The sequence below is a fragment of the Somniosus microcephalus genome, chromosome 24 (assembly GCF_052327205.1).
Source record: "Somniosus microcephalus isolate GS21.2 chromosome 24, FLI_Smic_1.0, whole genome shotgun sequence".
Taxonomy (NCBI): domain Eukaryota; kingdom Metazoa; phylum Chordata; class Chondrichthyes; order Squaliformes; family Somniosidae; genus Somniosus; species Somniosus microcephalus.
In genome coordinates, this window is record NC_141010.1 from 4,426,821 (window position 1) to 4,439,196 (window position 12,376).

The 12,376-nt window shown below is 51.3% G+C and overlaps 1 protein-coding gene across 5 annotated transcripts in view; it reads left to right on the forward strand.

The window, feature by feature from the left end:
* LOC147100969 (cholecystokinin-like) overlaps window positions 1–12,376 on the forward strand; it is a 131,162-nt gene that overhangs the window by 117,705 nt on the left and 1,081 nt on the right. For 2 of the 5 annotated variants that reach the window (XM_085966092.1, XM_085966093.1), the window contains exons 3-5: window positions 5,428–5,547; window positions 6,105–6,205; window positions 9,036–9,251. In XM_085966092.1, the coding sequence (XP_085822218.1) occupies window positions 9,038–9,251 (214 nt within the window). In that variant the 5' untranslated portion in view covers window positions 5,428–5,547; window positions 6,105–6,205; window positions 9,036–9,037. Of the gene's footprint in view, window positions 1–5,427; window positions 5,548–6,104; window positions 6,214–9,035; window positions 9,252–12,376 lie in introns of all 5 variants that reach the window. The other 3 variants (XM_085966094.1, XM_085966095.1, XM_085966096.1) reach the window with 3 other exon arrangements.

Sequence of the window (12,376 nt, forward strand, 5' to 3'; positions counted from 1 at the left end):
CCTCACTCACACTCCTCACACACTCACACTCTTTACAGACTCACACACTCACTCCTCACACACTCACACTCCTCACACTCACACTCCTCACACTCACGCACACACTCTTCACACACACACACTCTTCACACACTCACACTCTTCACACACTCCCACACTCCCACACTCCTCACACACTCACACACTCACACTCTTTACAGACTCACACTCCTCACACACTCCTCACACTCATCACTCACACACACTCACACTCACACCACTCACACTCACACACTCCTCACACACACACTCCTCACACTCACACACTCCTCACACACTCACACACTCCTCTCACACTCACACACTCCTCACACACACACACTCCTCACACACTCACACACTCCTCACACTCACACACTCCTCACACACTCCTCACACACTCACACTCCTCACACACTCTCACACTCACACTCACACACTCACACACTCCTCACACACTCTCACACTCCTCACACACTCACACACTCCTCACACACTCACTCCTCACACACAGTCACACACTCCTCACACATTCACATGCTCCTCACACTCTCACACTCTTTACAGACTCTCACACTCACTCCTCACACACTCACACTCACACACTCACTCCTCACACACTCCTCACACTCACACACTCCTCACACACTCACACACACTCCTCTCACACACACACACACTCACACTCACACACTCCTCACACACTCACACACACACTCCTCACACACTCACACTCCTCACACACTCACACTCCTCACACTCACTCACTCACACTCACTCACACACCCTTCACACTCTTCACACACTCACACTCTTCACACTCACACTCTTCACACACTCACTCCTCACACACACACACTCCTCACACTCACACACTCCTCACACACTCACACACTCACACACTCCTCACACACTCACACTCTTTACAGACTCACACTCCTCACACACTCCTCACACTCATCACTCACACACACTCACACTCACACCACTCACACTCTCACACTCCTCACACACACACTCACACTCACACACACACTCCTCCCACTCACACACTCCTCACACACTCACACTCACACACTCCTCACACACCTCACACTCACACTCCTCTCACACTCACACCCCTCACACACTCACACTCTTCACACACTCACACTCTTCACACACACACACACACTCCTCACTCACACTCCTCACACACACTCCTCACACACTCACAGACTCCTTACACACTCACACTCCTCACACACTCACACTCCTCACACACTCACACTCCTCACACACTCACACTCCTCACACACTCACACTCCTCACACTCCTCACACACACACACACACTCACACTTCTCACACTCCTCACACTCCTCACACACTCACACCCCTCACACACTCCTCACACTCACACACTCCTCACACACTCCTCACACACTCCTCACACACTCACACTCACACTCACACTCCTCACACACTCACACTCCTCACACACTCACACTCACACACTCACACTCCTCACACACTCACACTCCTCACACACTTAGTCACACACTCTTCACACGCTCCTCACACTCACACACTCCTCACTCACACTCCTCACACACTCACACTCTTTACAGACTCACACTCACTCCTCACACACTCACACTCCTCACACTCACACTCCTCACACACTCACACCCCTCACACACTCCTCACACTCACACACTCCTCACACACTCACTCACACTCCTCACACACTCCTTACACACTCACACCCCTCTCACACACACACACTACTCACACTCACACTCCACACACACACACACTCCTCACACACTCACACTCACACACTCACACTCCTCACACACTCACACTCCTCACACACTCACACTCCTCACACACTCAGTCACACACTCTTCACACGCTCCTCACACTCACACACTCCCACTCCTCACACTCACACTCCTCACACACTCACACCCCTCACACACTCCTCACACTCACACACTCCTCACACACGCCTCACACACTCCTCACACACTCACACTCACACTCCTCACACACTCACACCCCTCTCACACACACACACTACACACTCACACTCCACACACACACACACACTCCTCACACACTCACACTCACACACTCACACTCCTCACACTCCTCACACACTTAGTCACACACTCTTCACACGCTCCTCACACTCACACACTCCTCACTCACACTCCTCACACACTCACACTCTTTACAGACTCACACTCACTCCTCACACACTCACACTCCTCACACTCACACTCCTCACACACTCACACCCCTCACACACTCCTCACACTCACACACTCCTCACACACTCACACTCACACTCCTCACACACTCCTTACACACTCACACCCCTCTCACACACACACACTACTCACACTCACACTCCACACACACACACACTCCTCACACACTCACACTCACACACTCACACTCCTCACACACTCACACTCCTCACACACTCACACTCCTCACACACTCAGTCACACACTCTTCACACGCTCCTCACACTCACACACTCCCACTCCTCACACTCACACTCCTCACACACACTCACCCCTCACACACTCCTCACACACTCCTCACACACTCACACTCACACTCCTCACACTCACACTCACACTCCTCACACACTCCTTACACACTCACACCCCTCTCACACACACACACTACTCACACTCACACTCCACACACACACACACTCCTCACACACTCACACTCACACACTCACACTCCTCACACACACACTCACACTCACACACACACTCCTCCCACTCACACACTCCTCACACACTCACACTCACACACTCCTCACACACCTCACACTCACACTCCTCTCACACTCACACCCCTCACACACTCACACTCTTCACACACTCACACTCTTCACACACACACACACACTCCTCACTCACACTCCTCACACACACTCCTCACACACTCACAGACTCCTTACACACTCACACTCCTCACACACTCACACTCCTCACACACTCACACTCCTCACACACTCACACTCCTCACACACTCACACTCCTCACACTCCTCACACACACACACACACTCACACTTCTCACACTCCTCACACTCCTCACACACTCACACCCCTCACACACTCCTCACACTCACACACTCCTCACACACTCCTCACACACTCCTCACACACTCACACTCACACTCACACTCCTCACACACTCACACTCCTCACACACTCACACTCACACACTCACACTCCTCACACACTCACACTCCTCACACACTTAGTCACACACTCTTCACACGCTCCTCACACTCACACACTCCTCACTCACACTCCTCACACACTCACACTCTTTACAGACTCACACTCACTCCTCACACACTCACACTCCTCACACTCACACTCCTCACACACTCACACCCCTCACACACTCCTCACACTCACACACTCCTCACACACTCACTCACACTCCTCACACACTCCTTACACACTCACACCCCTCTCACACACACACACTACTCACACTCACACTCCACACACACACACACTCCTCACACACTCACACTCACACACTCACACTCCTCACACACTCACACTCCTCACACACTCACACTCCTCACACACTCAGTCACACACTCTTCACACGCTCCTCACACTCACACACTCCCACTCCTCACACTCACACTCCTCACACACTCACACCCCTCACACACTCCTCACACTCACACACTCCTCACACACGCCTCACACACTCCTCACACACTCACACTCACACTCCTCACACACTCACACCCCTCTCACACACACACACTACACACTCACACTCCACACACACACACACACTCCTCACACACTCACACTCACACACTCACACTCCTCACACTCCTCACACACTTAGTCACACACTCTTCACACGCTCCTCACACTCACACACTCCTCACTCACACTCCTCACACACTCACACTCTTTACAGACTCACACTCACTCCTCACACACTCACACTCCTCACACTCACACTCCTCACACACTCACACCCCTCACACACTCCTCACACTCACACACTCCTCACACACTCACACTCACACTCCTCACACACTCCTTACACACTCACACCCCTCTCACACACACACACTACTCACACTCACACTCCACACACACACACACTCCTCACACACTCACACTCACACACTCACACTCCTCACACACTCACACTCCTCACACTCCTCACACACTCAGTCACACACTCTTCACACGCTCCTCACACTCACACACTCCCACTCCTCACACTCACACTCACACTCCTCACACACACTCACCCCTCACACACTCCTCACACACTCCTCACACACTCACACTCACACTCCTCACACTCACACTCACACTCCTCACACACTCCTTACACACTCACACCCCTCTCACACACACACACTACTCACACTCACACTCCACACACACACACACTCCTCACACACTCACACTCACACACTCACACTCCTCACACACTCACACTCCTCACACACTCACACTCCTCACACACTCACACTCCTCACACACTTAGTCACACACTCTTCACACGCTCCTCACACTCACACACTCCTCACTCACACTCCTCACACACTCACACTCTTTACAGACTCACACACTCACTCCTCACACACTCACACTCCTCACACTCACACTCCTCACACTCACGCACACACACTTCACACACACACACTCTTCACACACTCACTCCTCACACACACACACTCACACACTCCTCACACTCCCACACTCCTCACACACTCACACACTCACACTCTTTACAGACTCACACTCCTCACACACTCCTCACACTCATCACTCACACACACTCACACACTCCTCACACACTCCTCACACACTCACACTCCTCACACACACACTCCTCACACTCACACACTCCTCACACACTCACACTCACACACTCCTCTCACACTCACACACTCCTCACACACACACACTCCTCACACACTCACACACTCCTCACACACACACACTCCTCACACACTCACACACTCCTCACACTCACACACTCCTCACACACTCACACTCCTCACACTCACACACTCCTCACACACTCTCACACTCACACACACACACTCACACTCCTCACACACACACACTCCTCACACACACACACTCACACTCACACACTACTCACACTCCTCACACTCACACACTCCTCACACACACACACTCCTCACACTCACACTATTACGATGGCAAAACTAAACTTATCTGCCTAAGAAAAATAAACAATGACTTTTATCTCCTGACATCGCTCATCTCCTGTTGTGTTTTTTATAAATGTTGAGTTCGGAAGGGATTTGGAGCCCAAATGACGCAGAGAGCTCCTTCAGATATATTTATTTATTTACCTTGCCCTGTGTTGAACAGGAGACGTGTCAGTGGTGAGATGTATAAAAGGGGCTGAGAGGCGGCAGAGACCAGCGAGCGGAGCGCAGCCGAGCGGAGAGTTCAGATCAGCACCTGGGACAGCGGCACAGCGCAGAGCGGGTGAGCAGAGCCTCCCTCACTTACCTCACTCCCTCCCTCCCTCATCTCACTCACTCATCTCACTCTTTCCCTCACTCTCTCTCTCTCTCCCTCACTCTCTCACTCCCTCTCCCTCACTCACTCTCACACTCCCTCACTCTCACACTCCCTCATCTCACTCATCTCACTTATCTCACTCTTTCCCTCACTCCCTCACTCTCTCACTCTCACTCCCTCTCCCTCACTCCCTCATTCTCCCTCTCACTCCCTCATCTCACTCTCTCACTCCCTCACTCTCTCTCTCTCTCCCTCACTCCCTCTCACTCCCTCTCCCTCACTCTCTCACTCTCTCTTCCACATTCTCCCTCACTCTATCTCCCACTCACTCTCACTTTCTCGCTCTTTCTCTTTTTCTCTCTCTCTCTCACTTTATACTTTCCCCCCTTTCTCTCCTGGCTTTCTCTATTTGTCATCTCTTTATTTTTCTCTTCCTTGCATTATTTCTCCCGCTTCACTCTATCTCTGAGCAGCTTCTCCTCCTCCCGGTGACACTTCACCTTCCCTCTCTCCTGTTCCAGCTCCTCTCACTGTCAGCAGGGTCAGGCTGATTGTAAACAAGACGGGGATCGAGGGAAGGTTTGATCCACACCGTGAAAAGGTTTCAATCGGATCTGAACAGGTAGGAAGGTGAGCTGTAGAATCGATGCTTCCAACACTGCCACCATATGTAGCTTTCATTACTCTGGGTTTTCAAAAAGGCTTTGGCTAAATTGAAAAGTAAAGTTTTACAGAGTTAGAATGAGCGCGGGTTGGGGAGGCGAGTTAAAGTGACCCATTGGACCCGAATCATGGCGGGGGGGGCTTGAATTTCCAGATCTGCGAAAATCAGGAATTTTGCGAAGCTGAGATTCATATTTCAATTTCAGATCTTATTCTTAATTTCCCCCCACAATGTTCTCCCCTCTGATCCTGGTGGTGCTGACTCACTGGGGTACAGATCCACAGACACTGACTCTCACTGGGGTACAGTTCCACAGACACTGACTCTCACTGGGGTACAGTTCCACAGACACTGACTCACTGGGGTACAGTTCCACAGACACTGACTCACTGGGGTACAGTTCCACAGACACTGACTCTCACTGGGGTACAGTTCCACAGACACTGACTCTCACTGGGGTACAGTTCCACAGACACTGACTCTCACTGGGGTACAGTTCCACAGACACTGACTCACTGGGGTACAGTTCCACAGACACTGACTCACTGGGGTACAGTTCCACAGACACTGACTCACTGGGGTACAGTTCCACAGACACTGACTCACTGGGGTACAGTTCCACAGACACTGACTCACTGGGGTACAGTTCCACAGACACTGACTCTCACTGGGGTACAGATCCACAGACACTGACTCTCACTGGGGTACAGATCCACAGACACTGACTCTCACTGGGGTACAGATCCACAGACACTGACTCTCACTGGGGTACAGTTCCACAGACACTGACTCTCACTGGGGTACAGTTCACCAGACACTGACTCTCACTGGGGTACAGATCGACAGACACTGACTCTCACTGGGGTACAGTTCCACAGACACTGACTCTCACTGGGGTACAGTTCCACAGACACTGACTCTCACTGGGGTACAGTTCCACAGACACTGACTCTCACTGGGGTACAGTTCCACAGACACTGACTCTCACTGGGGTACAGTTCCACAGACACTGACTCTCACTGGGGTACAGTTCCACAGACACTGACTCTCACTGGGGTACAGTTCCACAGACACTGACTCTCACTGGGGTACAGTTCCACAGACACTGACTCTCACTGGGGTACAGTTCCACAGACACGGACTCTCACTGGGGTACAGTTCTACAGGCACAAACTTCTACATACACACATTTTTAGCTGCTGTGCCTTGGGAGTGTTTGATGGGACTATCTAGAGGGAACTTTACTCTGTATCTAAACCATGCTGTACCTGCCCTGGGAGTGTTTGATGGGACAGTGTAGAGGGAGCTTTACTCTGTATCTAACCCCGTGCTGTACCTGCCCTGGGAGTGTTTGATGGGACAGTGTAGAGGGAGCTTTACTCTGTATCTAACCCGCACTGTACCTGCCCTGGGAGTGTTTGATGGGACAGTGTAGAGGGAGCTTTACTCTGTATCTAACCCGTGCTGTACCTGCCCTGGGAGTGTTTGATGGGACGGTGTAGAGGGAGCTTTACTCTGTATCTAACCCGCACTGTACCTGCCCTGGGAGTGTTTGATGGGACAGTGTAGAGGGAGCTTTACTCTGTATCTAACCCGTGCTGTACCTGCACTGGGAGTGTTTGATGGGACAGTGTAGAGGGAGCTTTACTCTGTATCTAACCCGTGCTGTACCTGCCCTGGGAGTGTTTGATGGGACAGTGTAGAGGGAGCTTTACTCTGTATCTAACCCCGTGCTGTACCTGCCCTGGGAGTGTTTGATGGGACAGTGTAGAGGGAGCTTTACTCTGTATCTAACCCGTGCTGTACCTGCCCTGGGAGTGTTTGATGGGACAGTGTAGAGGGAGCTTTACTCTGTATCTAACCCATGCTGTACCTGCCCTGGGAGTGTTTGATGGGACAGTGTAGAGGGAGCTTTACTCTGTTTCTAACCCGCACTGTACCTGCCCTGGGAGTGTCGGTTTTAACAGACAGTAACACTGATGCACAAATTTGCATGTTCTTTATTTCCTAAGTGTTTAAAGATGTCGTTAAGCGATCGGAATGATGACGCACTAACGACAAGTGTAGGTTTATTCACTGCTTCTGGTTTATTCATCCTTTCACCAAAAGTTGTCTCGAGTCTGAAAAACTTTGGCCGATGCAGTGTGTATAATACTGGGTCGTGTACGTATTGTGCGTGGTGTACATTAGTGTCAGCTGTGGCTTGCTGGTAACCCGCTCGCCTCTGAGTCGGAAGGCCATGGGTTCAAGCACCAAACTGAGGAATTAAAGACTTATTCTAAGCTGACACTCGAGGGAAGTACTGAGGGATCGCTGCACTAGGGCGTTTCAGATGAGATGTTCAACCGAGGCCCCGTCTGCTCTCTCAGGTGGGTGCAAAGATCCCATGGCCACTCTTTTGCAGAAGAACAGGGCAGTTCTCCCCAGTGTCCTGGACAATATTTATCCCTCAACCAACATCACTAAAAAACAGATTATCCGGTCATTATCACATTGCTGTTTGTGAGATCTTGCTGTGCAAATTGGCCGCCGCATTTCCCACATTACAACAGTGACTGCACTTCAAGAAGTTCTTCATTGTCTGTAAAGCACGTTGGGACATCCTGAGGTTGTGAAAGGCGCTATAGAAATGGAAGTCTTTCTTCTTTCTTTACATTATACTCCGGACTCAATCTATTTGAGGAAGTATCAGGATAATTCTGATAACAGTCCGCCTTTCTTCAACCTGTGTGCTGAGCGCAGTGTGTTATGTGTTACTGGATGTCCGTATGTGCTTTGTATTTTACAGATATGACCAACACAGTGTACATCAGTGTTCTGGTGGTCGTCCTGGCAACAGGCTGCCTGTCGAAGCCACTCTCAGACCCTCACGATAATGGAGGAATTATTCTGGAGCGCACTGGCAAGTACCCATCAGGCAACGGAGCAGGTTGGCTGGCCCGCAGGTCTGTCCCTTTAAGGGCGGAGGAGCTGATATCCAAACTGCTACCCCAGATTCAAGAAGGTACAGTGTGTGCACCTCAGACTCGCGTTAGACATGTTTTTGTGCAAAATTCCTCCCCTCCTCCTGAAGGTGCCGATTCTCGCTGCGCTGCTGCAGCAACTTGCCACTATATTGTGCGCCTTTAACGTAGAAAAACGCCCCCAGGCACTTCACAAGGGCACCAGGACATCAAGTGGATGCTGAGCCAATGAAGGAGAGGGTAGGAGGAGTGACCAAAACCCTGGTCAAAATGGTAGGCTGTGAGCAGCTGTTACCTGTGGCTCAGGAGGTAGCGCTCTCACCTCTGAATCAGAAGGTTTGTGGGTTCCAGAGACTCGGTCGAACATAATCCAGGCTGACCCTCCCGTGCAGTGCTGAGGGAGTGCTGCACTGCCAGAGGTGCCGTCTTTTGGATGAGCTGTTAAACCGAGGCCTCTGGTGGATGTAAAAGATCCCGTGACACTATTTCGAAGAAAAGCAGGTGAGTTCTTCCCAGTGTCCTAGGGCCAATGTTTATCCCTCAGTCAACATCACTAAAACAGATTTACTGGTCATTATCTCATTGCTGTTTGCGGGATCTTGCTGTGTGCAAATTGGCAGCTGCCATTTCTACATTACAACAGCGACTCCACTGTTTTGGCTGTAAAGCGCTTTGGGGCGTCTTGGGGTTGTGAAAGGCGCTATATAAATGCAAGTCTTTTTTTCTTAAGGAGGGTCTTAAAGGAGGAGAGTGAGGTGGAGAGTTTAGGGGATGGAATTGCACTGAGGGCCGAGGCAGCTGAAGGAACACTGGCCAATGAAGGGGCGAAGGAAGGGGACAGTGAACAAGAGGAGCTGCGGGAGGTTTTAGAGATTGGAAGCGGTGTGGCCGCGAAGGATACAAGGATTGGGGATCATTGTTTAGCAAGGACGGAGGGGTGAGTGAGCGGGATTTGGGAGGAGTACATGACGGGCAGCAGAGTTTGGGATGAGCTTAAGTTAATGGAGGGTTTGGATGGGAGACTGGCCAGGAGAGGATTGGAGTAATTGAGTCTGGAGGTGACAATAACATAGACCATAGAATCAGAGAAATTTACAACACAGAAGGTGGCCATTTGACCCATTGTGTCTGTGCCAGCCGAAAAGGAGCTAGCCAGCCTAATCACGCTTTCCAGCTCTTGGTCCATATTATTGAGGTGTATAAAATTATGAGGGGCCAAGATAGAGTAGATAGGAAGGATTTCTCCCTTAGCAGAGGGATCAATAACCAGGGGCCTTATATTTAAAGTAATTGCTACAAGGATTAGAGGATTAAAAATGTACCCCAGTGAGAGTCAGTGTCTGTGGAACTGTCCCCCAGTGAGAGTCAGTGCCTGTGGAACTGTACCCCAGTGAGAGTCAGTGTCTGTGGAACTGTACCCCAGTGAGAGTCAGTGTCTGTGGAACTGTACCCCAGTGAGAGTCAGTGTCTGTGGAACTGTACCCCAGTGAGAGTCAGTGTCTGTGGAACTGTACCCCAGTGAGAGTCAGTGTCTGTGGAACTGTATCCCAGTGAGAGTCAGTGTCTGTGGAAGTGTACCCCAGTGAGAGTCAGTGCCTGTGGAACTGTACCCCAGTGAGAGTCAGTGCCTGTGGAACTGTACCCCAGTGAGAGTCAGTGTCTGTGGAACTGTACCCCAGTGTGAGTCAGTGTCTGTGGAACTGTACCCCAGTGAGAGTCAGTGTCTGTGGCACTGTACCCCAGTGAGAGTCAGTGTCTGTGGAACTGTACCCCAGTGAGAGTCAGTGTCTGTGGAACTGTACCCCAGTGAGACTCAGTGTCTGTGGAACTGTACCCCAGTGAGAGTCAGTGTCTGTGGAACTGTACCCCAGTGAGAGTCAGTGTCTGTGGAACTGTACCCCAGTGAGAGTCAGTGTCTGTGGAACTGTACCCCAGTGAGAGTCAGTGTCTGTGGAACTGTACCCCAGTGAGAGTCAGTGTCTGTGAAACTGTACCCCAGGGAGAGTCAGTGTCTGTGGAGCTGTACCCCAGTGAGAGTCAGAGTGTGTGGAACTGTACCACAGTGAGAGTCAGCGTTTGTAGAACTGTACCCCAGTGAGAGTCAGTGTGTGTGGAACTGTACCCCAGTGAGAGTCAGTGCCTGTGGAACTGTACCCCAGTCAGAGTCAGTGTCTGTGGAACTGTACCCCAGTGAGAGTCAGTGTCTGTGGAACTGTACCCCAGTGAGAGTCAGTGTCTGTGGAACTGTACCCCAGTGACAGTCAATGTCTGTGGAACTGTACCCCAGTGAGAGTCAGTGCCTGTGGAACTGTACCCCAGTGAGAGTCAGTGTCTGTGGAACTGTACCCCAGTGAGAGTCAGTGCCTGTGGAACTGTACCCCAGTGAGAGTCATTGTCTGTGGAACTGTACCCCAGTGAGAGTCAGTGTCTGTGGAACTGTACCCCAGTGAGAGTCAGTGCCTGCGGAACTGTACCCCAGTGAGAGTCAGTGTCTGTGGAACTGTACCCCAGTGAGAGTCAGTGTCTGTGGAACTGTACCCCAGTGAGAGTCAGTGTCTGTGGAACTGTACCCCAGTGAGAGTCAGTGTCTGTGGAACTGTACCCCAGTGAGAGTCAGTGTCTGTGGAACTGTACCCCAGTGAGAGTCAGTGTCTGTGGAACTGTACCCCAGTGAGAGTCAGTGTCTGTGGAACTGTATCCCAGTGAGAGTCAGTGTCTGTGGAACTGTACCCCAGTGAGAGTCAGTGTCTGTGGAACTGTACCCCAGTGAGAGTCAGTGTCTGTGGAACTGTACCCCAGTGAGAGTCAGTGTCTGTGGAACTGTACCCCAGTGAGAGTCGGTGTCTGTGGAACTGTAGCCCAGTGAGAGTCAGTGTCTGTGGAACTGTACCCCAGTGAGAGTCGGTGTCTGTGGAACTGTACCCCAGTGAGAGTCGGTGCCTGTGGAACTGTAACCCAGTGAGAGTCAGTGTCTGTGGAACTGTACCCCAGTGAGAGTCAGTGTCTGTGGAACTGTACCCCAGTGAGAGTCAGTGCCTGTGGAACTGTACCCCAGTGAGAGTCAGTGTCTGTGGAATTGTACCCCAGTGAAAGTCAGTGTCTGTGGAACTCTACCCCAGTGAGAGTCAGTGTCTGTGGAACTGTACCCCAGTGAGAGTCAGTGTCT